The following is a 23,249-nucleotide window of genomic DNA, read 5'->3' on the forward strand; positions in this document are numbered from 1 at the left end:
GCACAGGGGGCCCAAAGGGAAAACCTCACCAAAAAAAAAAAAAAAAAAAAGCATAACCCAGTCTAGTAGGTAACTCCATTTCCCAACTTCTCATGTTCCTTTTGTGAGAGCATACAGTGGCAGCTTCCAGCAGTTTTCATGTAGCCTGGGTGTAAGTTTCACCTATAACGTTTTCCAAACTTACGGTGGTCTTGCTATTTCTGTCTCTATAGGGTGTTCTGTTTTATTATTCTTTGTGAGGTTTCACAAACTCTAATGTCTACTGAAGCCGTGTAAGTAACGCAATGAGTGAAATGGGCCAGGAGGGACTGTAATTCCTGGGAGTGGAGATAGGAACACACCGTTGTCAGATTGACAGCTCATTTTTGAGAGAAGCCAGAAATCTGGTATTCGCATATGTGCAAACTTGCAAATCATCCTAGGGACTGAACACACACATATCTGCTGTGTCCAGCCCAGAGACCCACTGCACAGCCTGTGTTCTACATGACCTTAGGAATTCTCTGACCTAGTCTGCTGTAATTCTAGAACATTCTGTGTCCAGTGAGAAGTTTTCACCTAATACCAGTCTTCACTTGGGACGCTGTATTGCTAATTTACCTTCGTGACCGTTTTCAGCATTAAGGGTTGCAACTGTGTTTCACCAGAGTGCTGGTTTTCTTTATTCACACTTTGGCAGGTCCCATTTTCAATACTGGATCTCTTAAGCAGTGAGGGACAGAGAATACTGACCTGCGATGCCCTGTTGGCACTTCCGTCTTCTCTGCTAGGTGAATGAGGGACAGCTGCACCCAGTGCTGGCTGTAGCGTCATTCCTTCTGCATCCCTCTGAGCCCCTTCATCCCCTTCTCCTATAGCTCATTCTGTTTCCTCAGTGCAAGTTCTGTGGTGTGAACGTAGTAAGCTGCTTGTAAGTTAACTGAAGAAAGTGGTGAAAGTAACAGGGAACTAGAAGTAGCAAGTCACATGCTCCTTGCTTATTTTCAAGCCTGATCCTTTTCTAGGCATCTAGTGTTCTTTTTTTTTTTTTTTAAAGAATTATCTTACTTAACTTTATTTTAATTTGACCAGAGAGGAGCAAGGAGGGAGAGAGAGAGGAAGAAAGTGAGAAAGCAAGCTGCTAGGTCTGGGACTCGAACTGTGGTCAGTCACATGGGAGTCCAGCATCCTTAATCACCACATCACCTCCTGGCCCCCAGGTATCTCGAGTTCTAATAAAACCTTTGGTAAGCAGGCCGGCTCTCGGTAATCACTAACAGCGTATCACCTGTGTATGCAGAGCAGCCACGGAAAGGCTCCTGCGGATTCAAGCACCTTTTTCTGGTTGGAATGTCTGCCTGACTTCGCTCAGTTCCCTGTCTCCCTGGAAGTTCCTGTGGCTTTACAGGCTCGGGCTGCCCTGACGAGAACCCCAGAAAAGCCCTAGAGAGCCGCGAAGCCTGACTTCCGTGTGCTTGGTCTCCTCAAGGGGAAGATCCAGGTGGTGGTTTGCATCATCATGGGCACACGTGACGACCTCTACGGGGCTATCAAGAAGCTGTGCTGCGTGCAGTCCCCGGTGCCCTCCCAGGTGAGCAGGGAGGGCCGGGAGCAGAGGGGCCCATGTTCATAAGGAGCCAGTGTGTGCTGAGGCTTCTGGGGAGACTCCCAGTTAGAGGGACCTGGCAGATAGCTCTTCAGAAACAAAGCCTGCCTGTTCCCAGGGCAGCACGGCTTCCTCAGTGTCGCCAGGTAGTTTCACATGGCTGACTTCTAAGCATATAGCCTTCTCTTCGAAAGGGGAAAGTGGTTTTTCCCACAGGAGTTTTAAAAATTCTACTCTGCTTGAGATCTTTTCAAAAGGTTTTGTTTGTTGATTATTTCGTTTTTGGTTTGTGGTGCTGTGCACACATGCCCTGGAAGCCCTGGAACTGTTCATGTATGACGTTCATCTGCTAGCTTACACAAGTGTGCCATTTATGAGTGGTGGGTACTGTCCTGCTCCCCTCACACCTTCTGGAATCTTCCTCCTAGGTCATCAATGTCCGAACCATTGGACAGCCCACCAGGCTGCGGAGTGTGGCCCAGAAAATCTTACTTCAGATCAATTGTAAATTGGGTGGTGAACTCTGGGGAGTGGATATTCCTCTGGTGAGTGATGCTGAAATACGTCTTCATTTAGTTCAGCTTTCCAGAGAACCCCATCTAGTGGGTTCCTTCCCATTCTCAGTGCTCGTTCTGCTGGCTGAGTGGCTTGCTGCTATTCCTGCATGGCCTACCAGCTGAGAATGATTCTGACAGTTTTCAGCAGTGGAAAAAATAAGGCCATATTTCATGACGCGTGGAAATGATAGGAAATTTGGTTTTCAGTGTCCCAAAGTCGAGCTTCCCTGGAAGATGACCACACTCTTCCATGTACTGTCCGTGGCCACTTCTGTGTTACAGAGGCAGAGTCGAGTGGTCCCCAGAGACCATGTGGCTCAGAAAGCCTAAGGTGCTTACCCTTTAGTCCTTTAAAGGAAAAGTTTGATGATCCCTACTTCATGTTTAGAAGTCGGGTCGGCTGCCGTCTTTCTGTTCCTTTCCCCCAACTTGCTTTCATATGTAGGGCAGGTTGCTTTGGGGTTGCAGTAATAATCAGAGACAGAGCATGGATTGCTTAGGGTTGGGGTTGCTTTTTTGTTTTTGCTTTCTAACCTAGAAACAGTTAATGGTGATCGGGATGGATGTTTACCATGACCCCAGCAGAGGCATGCGCTCTGTGGTCGGCTTCGTCGCAAGCATCAATCTGTAAGTGTGCCCCTCGCTCTTTGTGGTTTGGGTACCTTCGTGCTGCCTGGTCGTAAGTGCGCAGGTGTGTCTGGGCCTCCCGTTTCAGTGTCAGCGCTGAGCTGCTCTGCCTTCCGTGACGGGGTGTGCAGCCTGTTCATCCGACTCGGCAGTCCGCACCGCAGAGGCACTGCAGGCTCCTCCAGGGTGGGGCTCACGGGACTCAGTCTGCCTCAGAGGCACTGCAGGCTCCTCCAGGACAGGGCTGGGCCTCTTGCTGGCTTCGCCCCCTGAAGTGATGTGTGTTTTTGTTTGTTCCGATGATAAAGATAAAACATGCTCATTCCAAGCCGAGACTTGGGAAGCGAGTGCCTCGTGGCCATCTTCCATTAACCACCACCAAAGCGTGATGTGTATGTGCTTTCAGCTGCTCCTTTATGTGTGTGTTAGCACGCACACACACAAATGTATTTACGTATTAAACATTTTCCCATATTAATGCAAATACGTCTCAAATCATTTCTTAATTGCTGCACAGAATTTATTGTATGCTACATCACTAGTTATTTATTTCTCTGTTGGATATTTAGGTTATTAAATTTCTCCTTTTGGATGCAGTTTTATAGTACATATCCACAGTTATACTTAGATTTTGTGTTCTGTGTGTGGCTTAAATAGACCTTTTCCCACATGACCATGTGTTTTCACAGAGGACATGACTGCGTTTAGTGGATAGCTGTTGTTGGGTTGACTCGTGGAGAAACTGCGTGTGCTGACCTCCAGAGCAGAGGCCTTCCTCTCTGAGGCTCACCTGTCTTCTCTCTCTCTCTGCCAACCCCACCCAGCACCCTCACAAAATGGTACTCACGAGTGGTTTTCCAGATGCCTCATCAGGAGATTGTGGATAGCCTGAAGCTGTGCCTGGTGGGCTCCTTAAAAAAGTTTTATGAGGTGAGAAGAACAGAAATTCTAAACCTGAGATTTAAAGACTACCTACCTAAACACTTGGAACAGGAAGTCTGATGTAGTGGGAGGGAGACCAGACCAAAGGTGAGTCTCTTTAATAGTCATTGCTGAACAAGCAGTTCAGTTCCTCCCTTCAGGCTTCGACTTGTAGAGATCAGCTCAAAGAGCTGAACGCTCTCGTTTGATTTGTTAAGTAATAATTATTGCCCAGGTTGTCAGCCTGATGCCTTGGACATAAGTCCTCATGCCCATATCAGGGAAATTGGGGGTAAATTTCAGTCATTAAGCAGCTTATGAATTTACTCAGCTTTTTATGACTGTCATTAGGCGCTGGCTCTTTTCATTTTGGTTCGAGACAAACGCTTTCCTGTAAGTCACTTCTAGAACTGCAAAGAATTCCAGCCACAGAGAATTGCTGTCATTAGCTGATGCTGGGTCTGGGAGAGTGAGCAAGCAAGGCACTGCTTCTGGCCTTGGCTTGTACATCAAAGGAAGCACTGATAAGGGGCTTTTGTTTCTTAGGTCAGGGTTAGCCCTGTGCACGGTGGCTACACAGCAAGAACTTCAATGATTTCATGGGACTGACGGGGCTCTTCACAACTCCACCTTGTCTTTTGGGGCCAGCAGGTGGCATAGTGGTTAAGGTGCTGGATACCCATATGGTTGACCACAATTCGAGTCCCAGACCTGGTGACTTGAAACTCATGCCAGGTACATGTGTGTGTGTGTGCCCAAAATCCCAGGAGGAGAACAGGACAGAAAGGATTGCAGCATGGCCATCCCCCTGGGGGGTGATTTCTTACTTTCCCTCTGTCTGTCTCTCTTCAGTAAGTGCACACACACCCTATGGCAAAAACTCTGAAAAAATCTATTCATTCATTGTGGGAGATGCATATATGTCCTAAGTTATTAATTGACACAGTTATTAATATTTTGACTTGAGGCTGGTCCAATACAAATACCATTGGAAAAGCTTGAAGATTCTCCCTTTTTGTGCGTGTGTGAGTTATTTATTTAATTTTATTTGTTGTTGTTGTTATTGTTATTATTTTGGCATAGGGCACATGTGCTTACCAGAGAGAGAAAAAAAAAAAATGAAAAAGCAAGCTGTCAGGTCCAGAACTCGAATAACAGTCAGCCATGTGGGAGCTCAGCACCTTAACCTGCATACCACCTGTTCCCTCTCACTGTCTCTTCTCTGATGACCACATGTGCTCTATGGCAAAATACTTTAAAAAAAAAGAAAAGAATATTTTTTATGCTGTCCTATAAATAGTTCGATACTATTCAAGTATTAGAGATTATGTTTAAAAAAATTGAGGAGGGGCCAGCAGATGGCATAGTGGTTATTTTCTTGCACACCCACATGCTGATTGTGGTTTGAGGCTCAGATCCAGTGACTTGAAAATAACATGCCCAAGATCCTGGGAGGAGAAGGGATTGTGGTGTGGCCATCACCCCTGGGGTGGTGATTTCTCACTTTCTCTCTCACTATTTCTGTCTCTGTCAGTCGTCTCTCCCACTCGCAATCCGTAAGGAAAAAGCCTCTTAAAAAAAAAAAAAAAATTGAGGGACCAGCTGGTGGAGTGGCGGTTAAGGCTCTGGATTCTACATGACCAATCGTGATTTGAGTCCCAGACCTGAGGCTTGAAAATCATGTGTGTTTGTGCCCAAAATCCCAAGAGGAGAATGGAGGAGAAAGGATTATGGCATGGCCATCCTCCTTGGGGAATGACTTCTCACTTCCCCTCACTCTGTCTCTCTCTGGCAAATGCGTGCACCTCGTGGCAAAAAAAAGGAAAAAAGTTATATGTCTCTAAGAAAGTCCGTATTATATGCTACTCTGTCACCAAGTTCTGCCAGACCTCTCTCTCTCTTGCTGTTGATAGTATTTTTCTTTCAAAGTGCTGTCTGTCTGCTCAGACCTAGTCAGAGATGACTTCTATGAAGCCTTTCTCATTTTCCTTCATAGCTCCATTCCTTAGCTAGAGTTATTTTTTTTCCTCTTTCATTTATTTATTTTTACATTTTCCACAAACATTTACTTTACATAGCAAAAAATTTTAGCTCATACTCCATAATTCTTGACAGTTAGCTAGAGTTGTTTTCATACTGTCCCACAGGCCTTCATTTATATCCTGGGTAGTGGTTATCACATCTTGCTTTGTAGGAGTTACTTGTCAGCTTACTCGCCTGTCCCACAGAGTTGAAGTTTCTTGGGCACTGTTGGGTTGCGATGGCTGTGTAACAAATGACACTAAATCCAGTTACACACAGCGAGCTTATGAGATGCTCATGGTCAGAACTTGGACAGGGCACAGTGGGGCCAGTCCTTCTCTGTGGGAACCACCTCATATGGTCGTTCCACGTGGCTCTCTGGGCTTCCTCACCACAAGGGTTCAGGACGTGACCATTCTAGAAGACCGCCAGCCAGAGGGAGCCATGTTACCTTGCATGCTCTAACCAAGGATGTCACGCAGGACACTGCTACTGCATTCTGTTTGTCCACATAGTCGCAGAGTCCTGTCAAGGTTCAAGCTGGAGGGAAATATTGAGTCGTTGAAAAAGTTATCACACGTTAAAAAAAATTTTTTTAATCCAAAAATGCATCATGACTTTTCTGACAACCCAGTATGTTTTGCTTCTTAATTGTGGAAGCACCTGTGGGACTGGTTTTTGGAAAGGAAAATCTGTTGCAAACACCAGGACTATCTTGATTATATTTCATGATTTTTGAGATGTTCACTTTTTTCCTGTTTATTTATTACCTCTATGAACCAGAGAGAGAGAGACCCATGACAATATCATAAAGCACATACAGAGAAACAGGACCACCAGCACATGATGGTGAAGGTGGCTCATCCCTCACAGCCAACGGCACCGTTCCAAAACTAGACCTGCAGCTCAAGAAACACTCTGGGTGTTTCAGAATCCTGATGAGAGGGAGTAGAAGAGAAGGGATTGCGGTGTGGTCATGCCCTGATGGAGTTGACTTCACACAGTATAGGTAAATTACAAAGTCTGGTTCAAGCTTTGTTTGATTTTTTTTAGTGTTCATAGAATTATTATAACTTAGTCACATAACATTATTGTAATTTCTTTGAAAAATGTTTTTATTTTTCTCCCTGGAGTTAGTATTTACCTCTTTTTATTTCCTTTAGTTTTCTGTATATTTATCACTAATTCTCTCAAATTCATCAAGAGACCTTTGCAACTCTTCTTGCTAACTTTAAGCACACGTGGTAATTCAGGGTTTCCTTTTTTTACCCCTTCATAGAAGCTTTTGTTATCCTGCAGCAATCTGACCGACGTGCTCCGAGTCCTCATTCTTATCTGTGGGCCTGGGGTCTCCCTCCACCATCTGGGAAGTTACTTTTGTCTTTTTTCTGGTTTGGATATCTTTATCCTTTTTAGTTTATTTCATTGTTGACTTTATTGTTTTTAGATGATTCTTCCAATAGCTGCTTTTCTTTCTTTTTTTGGGGGAGAGGTTTTTGCTATAGGGCGTGTGTGCTCGCCTGAAAGACAGAGACAGACAGAGAGACAGAAAGCGAGAAATCACGCCCCAGGGGAGATGGTCACGCCGCAATCCCTTCTTTTCCATTCTCCTCTCGGGATCTTGGGTACGCATGCATACGTTCCCGGCGTGAGTTTAAGCCACTGGGTCCGGGACTTGAACCGCAGTCAACTACATGGGAGTCCAGGGACATAGCCGTTATGCCAACTGCTGGTCCCTCCAATAGCTTCTTGATTAAAATTTTGAGAATTTTTGATATCTGAAAATAACCTTTGTTTTACCCACACACTTGACTGACCACTGGTATCTCACGTTCTGAGTTGGCAGTCATTTCATTCAGAATCTTGAAAGTACTACTCCGTTGTCTTCTAGATGTTAGTATTGGTAACACATCTCCACTTCTACGTCTTTGTATGCTTTTACTTCCTACTCTACCCCTGGTATTCTGAAATGCCACTGTATGCTTCAGTTTGGTTGGTTTCTCATTCATTGTGCTGGGTATTTATTGGGCCTTTGCAATCTAGAAATAAGCCTTTGGTTCCACATTTTTTTTTTAAGTTTTGCTATAGGGTGTACATACACTTGCCAGAGAGAGAAGGAAAGTGACAAATTACCCCCCGGGGGAAGGCCGCACCTCAGGTCAGTCTCCCATTTCTTGTGATTTTGGGTACACATGCACACCCACAGCAAGATTTTTCAAGCCACCACGTCTGGAACTTGAGCTTCTTAGTTGGCCATCCAGGACCTTAATCTCCATGCTACCTGCGGACCTCTGGTTCCACACAGTTTTCTTCTGTTATTTTTTTATGATTTTTCCTCATCAATTTCTACTTTTTTTCTGGCTTTCAGCACTCCTAATTTTAAAAAATCTCTTATTTACTACTTTTTGTATTTTTCTCATATTCTGGTTTCTAGATACTTTCCTTAACTCATCCTCCCTCCTTCTGTCCCTCCCTCTCTTTTGCCAGAGGGCTGTGGTTACACTGGGGGAAGGAGGGAGAGAGAGAGAAATAGAAAGTGAGAAAGCATCTTCCCCAACTCGCCTCCTCTCAGGGTTTTGGGCGCACACACGCACGCAGTGTGTTTCTCAGTCCCAAGGCTGGGACCCGGACAGTGCAGTCAGCCACGGAATCCAGCTGCCTTTCCACCGCGCCGCCAGCTGGCCCGTTTTTCTTCATAGCGAGTATTAATTTGACATTTTACTGTAGTTGGATTTTAGGGGCCAACGGTAAAGTTAAAGGGGATAGTTCCCAAGATTGCCCTCACTTCTGACACCACTTCCAAGTTTAGGGAGGTCCCAAGATCATGCTCTATTTTGATAGTTCACTGAAGGGATTTCCTGAATTCACTGAAAGCTGTTATATTCATGGCTGTGCATTACAGAAAAGAATGCAGACTGAAGGCAGCCAAGAGGGCCCTGAAGTACAGTGGTAGGTGCTGTGCATAGGGAGCTAGGTACCACATGGCAGACTCTGGTTCATATCCTTGCCTGGTGGCTTGAGAGCACACCAGGAGTGTGTGCATGCATGTCCTAAGTCCTGGCAGTATGGAGCCATGTAGGCAAAGGGATTCCAGCATGACCATGCCTCATTGAGGGGCGCACGCTCTCTCTTGTCTCTCTGCCTATGTCTCTCTCTCTCTCTCTGCCCCTCTACTCCTCCTAGCTCATATAATTCCTGGCATGAAAATCAGTCAACCAGTCAGTCAAGAAAAGAAGTGCATAGGTAGAGTCCAGAAGCAGTATCATCTAGGGACCTCCATTGTGCTCTCCAGGGAAGTTGTGGGGGCTGCCTTCCTGGCACCCATGTGTGACAGTGCACGGAGTACTGCCAGTCAGGGTATTCATTGCAGCCTTGGCACCCAGAGGTTTGCTAGGGTGGGGCATCATTGCATAGGCTTAACTGACTGTTTGCTCTTGTCACTTTTTATTGCTAGAGGGTGTGCATGCTTGCCAGAGAGAGAAGGCACTCCCACTTGGGTGTGGTCACACCACAGTCTCCTCCATTTCCCCGTCCCGTCAGGATCTGGGGCATGCACACACTCCCTCCCCACCTCTCTGTGTGTTTCAAGCCGCTGAGGCTGGGATTGCCCCTCCACATAACTCCACGTAAGATCCAGCTCCCTGTACACAGTGCTTAACCACTGTAGCCTGCCCTGCGGGTTGCCCTTGTGATTGATCTCAGTCTCCAGTTGCCATTCCTCTGGGAATTACCCAAATGCTGTCTGGCTAGCCCAAGATCCTAGGTAAACTAGTAACTTAGAGATTACTTCCCAGAAGCCAGAGGCAAAGGCTAGACCTGTTTGGGTAAATTCTTCCCTATACATCCCAACTCCTGGACTTGGGCTAGGGTTCTCTTACAGCACATCAGTCACGTTGGCTGGAAATCAGCATTTAGCACAGCATTTATATGACAGACAAGGCAATAGTATTACTATGAATGTGCCTGACATTTGGAGGAGCCAGTGTAGGGTGGGGATAGATTTAGAGAACGAGCTAATCTGCCCTATAAAACAATTACAATTGGGCAGCTGGTGGTTAAGGCAGCTGGATCCCACATGACCTACTGTGCAGTTTGAATCCCAGGCCTGGCAGTTTGAAAAATCAGACCAGGTACATGTGCAGGCATTTCCACAATCTTGAAAGAAGGGATAAAGGGAGAAGGGATTATGATGCAACCAGACCTTGAGGGGGATGCTTTCTCACTTTCTCCCTCTCTTGCTCTCTTTCTGTCTCTGTTTCTTCCTGGTGAGTGCATATGGCCTATAGCAAATTAAAACAAAACACTATTATGTTCCAAGTAGTGGGGACATCTCTTGGCCCTCCGTCAGGTTCAGTGTGTGCTCATGAAGACCTCCCAGCCAGCCCTTCTCACTTTATCCCCTCTATTTTAGACAACACATACTTCATTTGCCCTTTCTGCTATCAGACATTTACTGTGAGGAAGAGTGTGATCCTTGGTTGAAGAAGTGTGACTCCGTAGTCCAAATGGTGCAGTTCATCTTTTCCAGTTCTTGGTTTGAGAATAAGCTTTGTATAATTGATATCCTTTCAAACTTGAGTCTTGCTGTATGGCCTATCATATGACGTCTCATGGAGAATATGTCATGTACATTAAGAACACTGTATTCTATTGTAAAGGGTTATGTAGGTATCTGTTAGGTCTAGTTGGATTATAGTGTTTTCTAGGTTTTCTCTTTCCTTGTTTATTTTTATGTGTAATCTGTCTAATACTGAGAGTTGCAACTTTGAAGACTAATTATTACTGCTGAATTGTGTATTTCTCCCTTCGATTATGTCAGTTTTTGCTCACTTTCTCTTTGTATCCAGAATATATGGGAAAAAAAAAAAACCAACAAAAACATAAAATAGCCCAGTTTAAAAAAGGGGGGATCAGGGAACCAGCAGTTAGCGTAATGGCTATGTCGCTGGACTCCCCACGTAGTCGACCGCGGTTCATGTCCCGGACCCGGTGGCTTAAAACTCACGCCGGGCGGGTATGCGTGCGTGCCCAAGATCCCGAGAGAAGAATGGAGGAGAAGGGATTGCGGCGTGACCATCCCCCCTGGGGGGTGATTTCTCGCTTTCTGTCTCTATGTCTCTCTCTGTCTGTCTGGTGAGCGCACGCACCCTGCAGTGAAAATCTCTCCAAAAAAAAAAGGGGGGGATCAAAGAAAGAGACATTTCTCCAAAAAAGATATACGAATGGCCAACAAACATAAAAGATATTTGACATGGGGACCGCCAGTGGTGTGGTGGTTAAGGTGCTGGACACTCCCACATGGCCGACTATGGCCGACACTCCCACATGGCCTGGACCTGGTGGCTTGCTTTCTCACTTCCTCTCTCTGGTCAAATTAAAATAAATGAATGAATAAATAAAATGAAATAATTCTTAAAAATATTTTAGGGAACCAGCAGTTAGCATAATAGCTCCAAAAAAAAGATATTTTACATCACTCTTTATTAAGAAATCCAAGTCAAAACCCAGTAAGAGACCACTTTCAAATGGCTATAAACTAAAAAAAAAAAAAAAAAAAAGGGGCAAAACAAATATATGAAAAAAATATATGAAGTTTATTTTAATCATTTGCAACTACCAGCAGATACACAAAGCTCAGCCCAGAATAAGTGCCCATTTCTGTCAAAAATTGTCGTAGTGTCCAGGACTACCAAAAAATTGTCGTAGTGTCCAGGACTGCCAAGTCAGTCTAATCTGCTAGCTCTCTGCAAGGCCTTTCCCTGAGGAATCTGCCCCCATAGCCACTCCACGCTCTGGCTGATAGAAACGTCCTTTCGGCAGTTTCTGCTTCAGAGGACGTGTCCTGATTGAGCCCATCTCTGTGTTGCTGCAGCTCCCAGCATTCCCTCATGCAGTGGAGCCAGGCGGCCACCTGTGCTGAGTGCACGGGGACAAAAAACCTGCTTCCAGTTACCTTCCCATCTTGAAGGAGTTCTGAGAGCTATCAGTAGTATATCCTTTCTTTTTTAAAAATTGAGGTAAAAATGAAGCAACATGCAGTTAACCCTTTCAAAAGATACAGTTCAGTTCTAGTTAGTGTATTTAATCTCATTGTTCAACCACCAGCTCTCTAGTTTAAAAAAACCTTTTTCATCATCCTGTAGAAGTGCCCTGTGTTCTATTAAGTAATCATTCTTCTTTGATTCCTAGCCCTACCCCCAGTAAGGCCAAGACGCCTTCTGTGTCTAGGTGTTTGCCCGTTTTATAGTGGTGGTTATAACGTACGTGGCCTTTGGTGTCTGGCTTCTCTCACTGAGCATAGTGATTTCAAGGCTCACCGTGTTGTAGCATGTGCCACTGACTGCTGTGCTCCTCTTACGGCCGGATAGATCCGTCGTTTATTCTGCGGCTCAGCCATCATAAATTGATGGACATTTGGGGCTGCTCCTGTGTTTTGACTGTCATAAATAAGGCTGCAGTGAACAAGCCTGTTCATGGATTTACCTGAGTACCTACCTTTTTGCAGTTATTTTGTACGTAACTGGGACCGAGATTTCTGGACCATATGGGAAAATCTGTTTACCTTCTTGAGGAACCGGCAAACTGTCTTCCACAGTGTCTACCACTTTATTGTACACTCCTGCCAACAGCACGTCAGGGCCCGTCTCCCCGCATCATTGCTAACACTTGCTCTCCTCTCTCCTCTTGGGGGGAGGCGGGTTTGTTTGGCTTTGCTTTGTTGTGTTTTGCTTATAGCCATTTCAAAGTGATATCTCAGTGGGTTCTGACTTGAATTTCTTAATGACCAGTGATGTTAAACATCTTTTAAGTTTGTTGGCTATTTGTGTGTCTTTTTTTGGTGAAATGTCTCTTTCTTTGCCCTTTTTTTTTTAAAAAAAAAAATTGAGTTATTTTACATTTTTGTTGAGTTTTTTTTCATATATTCTAGATACAAAATTCTTTTTTTAAAAGAATGATTTAACTTTATTATTATTACTATTATTATTTTTCAATTTGATCAGAGAGAGACAAGGTGGGGGGAAGAATGAGAAAGCAAGCCACTGGGTCTGGGACTTGAACTGTGGTCAGCCATGTGGGAGTCCAGCACCATTAACCATCACGCCACCCTCTGGCCCCTAAAATTCTTATCTGATAGTATGATTTGCAAATACTCCTCCTCCATGCTGCTAGTTGTCTTTTCACTTACTGACATATTTCTGTAATGTTCAAAAGTTTTAAATTCTGGACCAACTCTGGCCTAGTGGTTAAGGGAAGCCAGATTCCACATAACTGACCCTGGTTCAAATTCTGGCCCCAGTAGCATGAGAAGCACACCGGGGGTGTGTGTACACGCCCCAAATCCCGACAAGGCAGAGAAGTTGAAAGGGGATTATGGTATGACCACACCCCTTTCCAGGGTGCTTTCTCCCTCTCCCCTTCCCTACTACTCTGTCTCTCTCCGTATGCACATGCACCCTCTGACAGCTTTACAAGTTTTTCTTTTTTTAGTAACTATGCATCTAATTTAATTCATTCATCATTATTATTAGTTTGACCAGAGAGAGAGCAAGCAAGCCAGGACTCGAACCATGGTCGGCCATGTGAGAGTCCAGCATCTTCACCACACTACCTGCCAACCAGCACAACTTAAAAAAATTTAAATTTTGATTAGGTTCAGTTTATCTATGGTACCTTTTGTTCCTTATGCACTTGGTATCAAATCTAAGAATCCATGGCCAAATCTGAGATCCTGAAGATTTACTGCTGTTTTCTTAGAGCAATTTTATAGTCTTAGCTCTTTTTTTTTTTTCAAGTATTTTTTAATTTAGATTGCTTGCTTGCTTTCTCTCCTTTCTCTCTCTCTCTCTCTCTCTCTCTTTCTCTCTTTCCAGAGAGGAACAGAGAGCGAGAAAGAAAGAGTGAGATAGCAAGCTGCCAGGTCCAGAACTTGAACTGAGGTCAACCATTTAGGAGTCCAGCTCCCTTAACAGCCACGCCACCTGCTGGCCCCTGCTCTTTAGTTTAGGAATTATTCATTTAATTTTATTTTTTATTTCTTCTTCTTCTTTCTTCTTCCTCCTTCTTCCTCCTCCTCCTTCCTCATCCTCCTTCCTCCTCCTTCTGTTTCCTCCTCCTTTCTTCTTCTTCCTCCTCCATTCTCTTCCTCTTCTTCCTCCTCTTCTTCCTCCTCCTCTTCTTCTTCTACCAGAGACAGAGAGAGAGAGCGAGATAGTGAGAAAGCAAGCCACCAGGTCCAGGACTCAAACTGTGGTTGGCCATGTGGGAGTGTCCAGTGCCTCAACCACCATGCCACCTGCTGGTGCCATTTTAGTTCTTATATTAGGTCATCAGGAAAGTCATGACATATTTTTCTAAGCAAAAATGCATCATGACCTTCCCAATGGCCCAGGTCATTAATACTTTTTTTTATTTCTTTTCAAAAATTTGGTAGAGTGCATGTGTGCTCACCACCGAGAGAGAGAAGAAAAGTGAGAAAGCACACCCCATGGGAGATGGTTTCACTGCAATCCCTCCTTCTCCACTTTTCTTTTTGGAATTTTGGGCATGCACTCACATGCCCTTGGCATGTTTCTTAAACTACTGAATCTGTAACTTGAAGGCATAGTCAGCCATGTGGGATCTAGCCGTCTTAACCACCATACCACTGGCTGGAGAACATTAAGAAAAATAACTAAAAAATATGGTATATATGAAAAGAATTATAATGACAGCTACAGCGTGTAACACAAAACATAACACAAAACATAGTAATTATTGAAGAACAGAACAAAGATGTGAGACATACAGCAAAATGGCAGAAGTGAATCTTATTAATAATTACATTAACCATAAATGGATTCAGCACCTCACTCAAGGCAGAGATTGACAGAGAATTAAAAGAGTGTAAAGGTATGCTGTCTATAAAAGGCACGTTTTCTTGGTAGTTTCAAAGATGTAGGTAGGTTGAATATAAAAGGTGACATAGCTATATCATGCAAACAGCAACCAAAAAAGAGCTAAGTGGCTATATTAATATCAGGCAAATTAGACTTCAAGATAACAGTTGTTAGTACTGACAAGGAATGCTATTTTATAATGGCCGAAGGATCAGCTCATGAAGAAGTCTCAGCAGTCATAAACATATGTGTACCTAATAACAGAGGCCCAAGAATTCACAAAACAAAAACTGACGTAATTGAAGGAAGAAATACACAATTCAGCAGTAATAATTAGAGACTTCAAAACTGCACTTTCAGTGTTAGATTACACATAAGGTCAACAAGGAAATAGAATACCTAGAAAACACTGTGATCCTACCAGACCTCACATATCTGTATAACCCTTTACCCAACAAGAGAATCTACATTGTTCTTAATGTACATGATGTATTCTCCATGAGACATCATATGATAGGCCATAAAGCAAGACTCAAGTTTGAAAGGATGTAAATTATACAAAGCTTACTCTGAAGCCAAAATAGAATGAAATTTGATATCAGTAAAGGGAATTAGGAAATTTACAACTACATGGAAATTGAACAAGACTCAGTATCTGTAACAACCCAGGAGTTAAAGAAGGAATCAAAAAGGAAATTAGGAGATACTTTGAAAGGAATGAAAACAAAAATGCTGCATACCAAAACTTATAGATAGGGGCAAGCAGGTAGTGTGGTGAAAGGCGCTGGAGACCCACATGACCAACCACGTTTTGAGTCTTGGACCTGGTGGCTTGCTTTCTTACTTTCCTCTCTCACTCTCTGTCTCTCCCTGGTCAAATTAAGACATAATAAAGTTAAATAAAATAATTCTTAAAAAAAAAAAACTTGTGGGTGTAGGTAGAGCAGTCCTTAAAGAAAAATGTATAGCTGTAAGCACCTATATATAAAGAAGAAATATCTCAATACCTCATTTTTGCCTTCGGAAACCAGGAAAGAATGGAAAACTAAATCTAAAATATGGAAATGGAAGGAAATAATAAAGATTAGAGCATAAATAAATGAAATGAAGACTAGAAAACAATAGAATCAGTAAAACCAGAGGTTGTTTAAGATCAACAAAACTGACACAGCTTTAGCTGCATCATTCATGAAAAATGGAAGAATCAGTTTACTAGATTTAAGAGTGGAAGAGGGACCAGTACTGCTGACCTTAAAGCAGTAAACAGGATTAGATAACCTACATGGACAAGTTCCTGGAAAGACAAACTCCTGAAACTTAAATGACTCCAAATGTTTAAAGAATTAACACTCCTTTACAAACTCTTCCCTGAACTTAGAGGAGAAGGGAATAGGGCCAGCCCCAGTCGTTAAGGGAACCCAGTCCCTCATGACTAACTGCACGGTTCAAATCCAGATCTGGGGGCTAAAAACCATACTGGATGTGTGTGTGCCCCAAATCCCATCAAGATGGAGCAGTGCGGAAAGGGTCAAGGCATGACCACCCCCCGTCGGGGGTGCCTTCTCCTTTCTGTCTCTTTGTTAAGTGCATGTGTCCTCTGGCAAATTAAAACTTTTTGAAAAAATGAAGAGAAGGGAATGCATACTTCTCAACTTACATCGCAAGGTCAGGATTACCCTGATACTAAAGCTAAACAAAGACATCACAAGGAGACTGAAGAGGGCGTCCAAACTAGAAAGGAAGAAGTGAAACGAACTTTATTTCCAGATGACAGATCTTATATGTAGAAAATCCTAAAAAAATAAATGCACAAACTGTGAAGAGTTCATCAGGTGGAAGTATACAATAATCAGTTGTTTTTCTTAAAGTTTATTTCTTTTCATGGGAGAGAGAGAGAGGGAAGGAGAAAGATGAGCACGCTTAGTAGGGTCCCACCTGGCCATCCTCTCCTCCGCCTTGTAGCCAGCTAGCATCCTGGCGTGAAGCGCACATCCAGGGTGTACAGGTCGACCCGAGGACTGAACCTTGATCTTCCATATGGCTTCCAGAGTAGTGTGCTGCCTCCACACCACTGCAGGTAGGCCAGTTTATTTCTTGGTGCTAACATTAGACAAGCTAAAATTGAAATTAAGAACACAACTTCCAGGCTGGCTCTGTGGTGCACTACTCAGGAGATGCCACATTCTGCACAGTGACTATCGTTTGAGCCTCCAGCTGGGTCAGCCAGAGATACATCAGGCATGCAGATGAGTGTGTCTGAGATCCAGTGAACTGGAAGACGGGAAGAAGAGGATCACTGTGTGAAGGGACCCTGTGGAGGGTGCTTAAGGGAGTTGGATCCCACATGACTGACCTCCGTTGAGGGTACTGGTCCTGGTGGCTTAGGAGCTGTGCCAGTGTGTGTGTGTGTCTGTGTGCGTAGACAGCCTAAAATCCCAAATTCTGATGGGAGAGAGGAATAGAGGGAGGGAGGGATGATACCGGCAGGTGGTGTGGTTAAGGTGCTGGACTCACACATAGCCAACCATGGATTGAGTCCTGGACCTGGAGGCTTGCTCTCTGTCTCTCTGTCTCTCTCTCTCTCAAATTAAAAAATAAATAAATAAATAAATAAAATAGAACATTGAGTCATGGTCCAGCCACGGTGGTGCAAGTGAGAAGGTCCTGCTGCGTGGCAGCTGGAATCTGAGGTGGAAGTTCCGTTTCAAGTGGAACTTTCAAATGACCGCATGGGAGGCTCGGGTTTGGTTCCTGGTCCATCCTATAGGCAGGGCATGGTGGTGCACCCACGTGGTCCTAGCTAATGGGGAGGCTGGGCCACAAAGTATTGCGACAATAACAAAAGGTTGACCTGTACCTCAGCTCTGGTTACTTTAACCATTTACTGCTGCTGGGGGCTCTGCTCTGGCTATGTTCGAGGCCACCGTGGGGCTAGCCTGTTCTGACGGACTCTAGGGCAGGGAGGAAGTGGCTAAGGTCCCAGGTACCTGTGGAATGTGTGAGCTGCTTATCAGTTCTCACTCTTCCCATTTCTCAGTGGAATTGGGACAAGCTTACAGTGGGGAGATGTCCTGAGCAAGTGATGTTCCAGCCGGGCACACATCCAGTGAGAAGGCCAAGTGAACAGGAATGCAGAGATTGGCCCGGGGGAGCGTCTGTAAACCAAGGAATGCCAAAGGTGCCAGCCAGCCACCAGAAGCCAGGAGCAGGCGGACAGGGTCTTCCCCACGGGAACCAGCTTCACCTTGATGGCAGACTTCCAGCTCCCAGAATGATGAGAAGAATCTGTGAAGTGTCAGTGGTACGCCGCGGTGGGGAAACCCTCGGCTGGGCGAGGCACCTGTTGGAGGCAGGAAGAAACTGTTAGCAAAGGAGACGAAATAGCAGCCAGAAAAGTTAGCAAATAAAATAGTACGGTAATTCCAACCTCACCATAAAGATGAATCCCATGTTCGTAAGTGTAAGTTAGAGAGGGGGCACTGGTAGGTATTTGGAACAGAACTTCCACCTCAGATTCCAGGTGATTAGTTTTTAGAGGGTTCCTCAGAAGCACATTTTTATATAAAGTAGCCTATGAAGAATAGTGCATATAGATTTAATTCACAATTAAGCCTAATCCATAATTTAGGTTTTTTGGGAACTGTGGGAACAAAACCAAAAAACAGATATAACCACATTTGACTGAAATTAAACCAAAGCATTTTTTTTTTTGGAGAGGTTTTCACTATAGGGCGCGTGCACCCGCCAGACAGAGAGACAGAGAGATAGAAAGCGAGAAATCACCCCCCAGCGGGGATGGCCACGCTGCAATCTCTTCTCCTCCATTCTCCTCTCAGGATCTTGGGCACGCACGCACACGCACCCGGCGTGAGTTTTAAGCCACCGGGTCCGGGACGTGAACCATGGTCAGCTATGTGGGAGTCCAGCGACATAGCCATTACGCTAACTGCTGGTTCCCAAACCAAAGCATTTTTGAGCCAACTACTAGTCTGAAATGGAACTGAACTGAACTCACCTGAACTGGTGAAGTTAAACATAGCTGAAATACTACATTCTGTAAATGGGGAAAAATATTCTTCATTGTCATTCAAGTTAGAGATGGATTTGGATCCTGGGAAAGTTCATGTGACTGTTGCTGATTATTTAGTTTCGCATTATTCCAGATTGTAGGATAATTTTATTTATTTTTTTGAGAGATTTTTTGCTATAGAGTGTTCGCCAGAAAGAGAGAGACAGAGACAGAAAGAAGTCACCCCCCAGGGGATGACCACGCTGCAATCCCTTCTCCATTCTCTCGGGATCTTGAGCACGCACACATACGTGCCCTGCGTGAGTTTAAGCTGCCAGGTCCGGGACTCAAACCGCTGTCAACAACATGAGAGTCCAGTGACATAGCCATTACGCCAACTGCTGGACCCCCAGATTGTGGGATAATATTTAGTAAAAGATCCTTTTGCTTGTCAGCAGTTTGGATGTAGCCAGTATATAGAAGTCTGAGGCTGGGGACTCCATGGCACATGTGCATGTATGTTAGAATGTCTCTAACTCTGCACCTTGTTTTCTGCCTAGACTGTTACTAGGTGTTAAGCCCAAGTAGAAGGAAGATTGATTTAGCTCCTGATTCTACCACTCCAGTTACCTTTGTCCTCACTGACTGAGAATAAGCCATACGCATGTGACTCACAGCTTGCTAATGTAGTGCTTTCGTGTTTTATAACATCTTGGCCGTTACAAAACTCAGGCCTCTTTTACTACCATAAAGAAGTCTAGGGTGATTGGAAGCTTTTCCCCTGCCCTTCAGACCTAGCAGCTTTGGGCCAGCTGTTAAAGGGATCACACTCATGTCTCCAGGTCGTGCGACTTGAGGGAGCCTCTCCCTGTGGACCCCACAGGTTACTTTATTCTGGGTATGATTTCAGGTGAACCACTGTCTCCCAGAGAAGATTGTGGTGTACCGGGATGGAGTGTCTGACGGCCAGCTAAAGACAGTCGCCAACTACGAGATCCCTCAACTACAGAAGTGTTTTGAAGCTTTCGAGAATTACCAGCCCAAGATGGTAGTGTTTGTAGTTCAGAAGAAGATCAGCACCAACCTGTACCTGGCGGCTCCGGAGCACTTCGTGACTCCCTCCCCTGGGACTGTGGTCGACCATACCATAACCAGCTGTGAGTGGTAAGTGGGCGAAGTGTGCTCTGAGAGGAGGCACAGGTTGCCGTTACATGTTTCTGGAGTATTGGGATGGGAGTGCTGCCTGAACAGAAGTACGATCTCTGAGGTTACTCTATTAAAAAAAAGTCTGGGGCCTGCCTGTGGCTGCCTTGTTAAGGAGGCTGGATCCCACATGGCCGACCATGTGGTTCTAGTCTCAGACCCAGCGACATGAGAAACACACCGGATACAGGTGTGTGCGTGGCCAGAATCCCACCCCAGATGGAGAGAGGAAGGGTGGACGGGTTGTAGCATGACTGTTCCCACGGGCGGGGGTGTTTTTGTTTTCTCTCTGTCTCTCTGTATCTCTCCAGCAACTGCACACACTCGCTGGCAAAATAAAAGATAAATAAGGCTAAAAAACTATGAAAAGGGACCAGCAAGTATGGCAGTGGTTACGACGCTGGACTCCCACATGGTCAACTGTGGTTCGAGTGCCAGAGCCAGCACACTAGTGCATGTGCTCGCGTGCCCAAAATCCCAGGAGGAGAAGGAGGAAAAGGGGGAGAAGGGATTGCGGTGTGGCCATCCCTCATGTGGAGTGATTGTTCACTTTCCCTCTCATTCTTTGTGTCTCGCACCCTTTGGCAAAAACTTAAAAAAAAAAAAAAAAGGAAAGAACTATTAAAAATCAATCATGCCTGTACCTTTTTTTTTTTTTTTAAGAGAGAAATTTTTTGTGGTAGGGCGCATGCACTCACCGGAGAGAGGGAGATTTAGACAGAAAGCCATAAATCACCCCCCTGGGGGAGATGGCCACATCACAATCCCTTCACCTCTATTCTCCACTCAGGATCTTGGGCATGTACACACATGCGCTCGGCATGAGTTTTATGCACCCGGGTCTGGGACTCAAACCATAGTCAACTATGTGGGAGTCCAGCCGTGTAACCATTACACCATCTGCTGGTTCAGCCTTTACCGCTTAAGTAGGAAATATAGAACATACATTCTGTTCCTAAGATAGTGTAGGGCTTAACCTACTACGAGGAGGTTCTTAAATAGCCTATTGAGTCATGAGACCTGAGTTCCAATCTTCGTTTGGTCCCTGTGTCCTTGACCCAGTCATTGACCTCTCTGAACCATGGGTGAAAGAGTTAGATTATCTCTTAAGACCATTCCCAGCTCTGTCCACCAAGTCTGTCCAAGCACTCATTGGTGCTCTTTGCGTTCTAGGGTGGATTTCTACCTTCTCGCCCACAATGTGCGGCAGGGCTGCGGCATCCCTACACACTACGTCTGTGTCCTCAACACTGCAAACCTGAGCCCCGATCACATGCAGAGGTGAGCCATGCGGAGCTCACTCTTTCTCCCTCAGGATTGGTACTGGCAGCTGGCTGAGGCAATCCCTGCCCACGCCCAGATAGACGTGTGCCCTGGACTTCCTTCATGCCTTCAACAATAATAGCATCTTTTTAAAGAGTAATTGAACATTTTGTTATGCATTGAAATCACTTGAAGAGCTTTATAAAATACTGATGACAGGTAGTACCTGCAAGCATTCTAGGCATCCAGGTTTTCCACACATGTTGGGGTGATTGTGACCTACAGTTGGTGTGGAGCCCACTGCTCTTAAATGCAGCATATGTGAACAGGGGCCGGCAGGTGGCATGGTGGTTGAGGTGCTGGACTCCCACATGGCTGTCCATGGTTTGTGTCCTGAACCTGGCGGCTTGCTTTCTCACTTTGTCTGTCTCTCTCATTCTCTCTCTCTGGTCAAATTTAAAAAATGATAATGATGAATAAGGTTGAATAAAAGTAATCATTTAAAAAAAGAATATATGAATATTCTGTGGGGGTATTCACACTTCTGTGGCTGCTGCTTATGGACACAGATGATTTTTCTGTTTCGTCTTTTCTGTTTGGATACAAAAATACGCCTAAAGGGAGAGGATTCATCCAAGTCCTCTGACTTAACGAGTGGTGGACACAGACTCAATTCCAGTTACGAAAACAGATCGCCAAGAGCTGCGTCATGATCTCTCAGTTCCCCGGTTTACTGGAAAATGTGTGGGCCATAGCCGCGAACTGTGGAATCACACCCCAGGTTCAAGGTGGAGGGTGACATGGCCCATCTTTTCTTCTTTGGTCCCGCAGGTTGACTTTCAAACTGTGCCACATGTACTGGAATTGGCCCGGGACCATCCGAGTTCCAGCCCCTTGCAAGTATGCCCACAAGCTAGCGTTCCTGTCCGGACAGGTCTTGCACCATGAGCCAGCCATCCAGCTGTGCGAGAACCTGTTCTTCCTGTGAGCGCACGGCGGCGGAGAGGCTGGTAGGAGGGATTAGGCCGGAATTCCGCAGTGACTCTGGCAGAATCAACAGACTGACGTGGGCTGTTGTCTTGGCGTTTTCCCCTTCTCCAATAGAGTAAGAGTTCTTCTCTTTTTCCTTTTAATCCTGATGTCACCAAGAAGCAAAGTTCTCCCTAGGTATCAGCTGGAACTACCCTTGCTGCCCACGTAGAGCAGCTGGTGGTAGTTCGCTGCTGCAGACGGACCGCAGACGGACAGGTGCTGCCAGGGAACCACGAAGGGCCCAGCGAGCCGTGGAGACGTGGAAGCAGCAAGTTCACCCTGAACTGTGCTGACCAAGCAGGTCCTGCTCTCACCCCAGGTGGTGGCGAGTGAAGTCTCCAGTTCCTTCACAGAAGGGAGCTGCTTTGTCCAGGCAGTGGCAAGGTCTTGGAAGGGCTGGGAGGCCGTGTTTTCCAAAAGATACCCTGTGGCTGGGTGGTGTGAAGGCGGTGTGACGCCAGCTGTGACAGTCGGCCCTTTGCCTTCTTGGCCTTCGGGTTTTGTTTTTGTTTTTGTTTTTCAGACATTTTCCAGGACTTGAACTGCAGTTGGCCATGTGGGATTCCAGATGCCTTAACCTTCACCCCACCGGCGGCCGCACCTTCAGGGGTTTTTGATGCCTGAGATTTGAGTTGGATTTGAAGGTAGCCTTCAGCTATTCCTTGGCATCTTGAAAGAGCCCGGAAGCAGTTTTTCCATACCCTTCAGTTACTCGGCAGTGTGCCATGTTGACTCCTCTCTCCCACACACTTGTACACGCACACACACCCCTGTGCTTTGTAACTGATCCTAAGCAAGTTCCCATTTTTAAATAACAAGCAGAACCCACGGAAAAACTTCAACAGCCAGGGAAATTTCGGATGGGGTGCTTTTACTGAACCTCTCTCCTGAGTACGTGGCCTTCCGCTCTGTTTTTATTTATTTGTAAGTGGAATGACTTTCTTTTCCTGCACAATAACTGTTTCCTGGCTGTTGGCTCACTTTGCTAGGGATTTTTCCAAATCCAGGTTAACATTTCCAGACGTCGGCCTCTCAGTACGCTGACACTCACGCCCGCGTCCAGACCGTACAGTTCAGAACAGTGGCACCACGCCTGTCGGCTGCGCTGTGTGGAGAAAGCCCTGCTCTTCTGTTTCCTTTTCCTCCTCCTGTTT

General features: G+C 45.3%; 1 protein-coding gene across 3 annotated transcripts in view; it reads left to right on the plus strand.

The window, feature by feature from the left end:
* PIWIL2 (piwi like RNA-mediated gene silencing 2) overlaps positions 1–22,719 on the plus strand; it is a 52,048-nt gene extending 29,329 nt beyond the window's left edge. For 2 of the 3 annotated variants that reach the window (XM_027774937.1, XM_006156457.2), the window contains 7 exons: positions 1,469–1,570; positions 2,014–2,130; positions 2,681–2,769; positions 3,594–3,699; positions 19,508–19,761; positions 20,974–21,081; positions 21,895–22,719. In XM_027774937.1, coding sequence (XP_027630738.1) covers positions 1,469–1,570; positions 2,014–2,130; positions 2,681–2,769; positions 3,594–3,699; positions 19,508–19,761; positions 20,974–21,081; positions 21,895–22,051 — 933 coding nt within the window. In that variant the 3' untranslated portion in view covers positions 22,052–22,719. The remainder of the gene's footprint in view (positions 1–1,468; positions 1,571–2,013; positions 2,131–2,680; positions 2,770–3,593; positions 3,700–19,507; positions 19,762–20,973; positions 21,082–21,894) is intronic. The other variant, XM_027774938.1, reaches the window with a different exon arrangement.
* Positions 22,720–23,249: the final 530 nt, after the last annotated feature.

Source organism: Tupaia chinensis, unplaced genomic scaffold (assembly GCF_000334495.1).
Source record: "Tupaia chinensis unplaced genomic scaffold, TupChi_1.0 Scaffold000494_1, whole genome shotgun sequence".
NCBI classification, from domain to species: domain Eukaryota; kingdom Metazoa; phylum Chordata; class Mammalia; order Scandentia; family Tupaiidae; genus Tupaia; species Tupaia belangeri.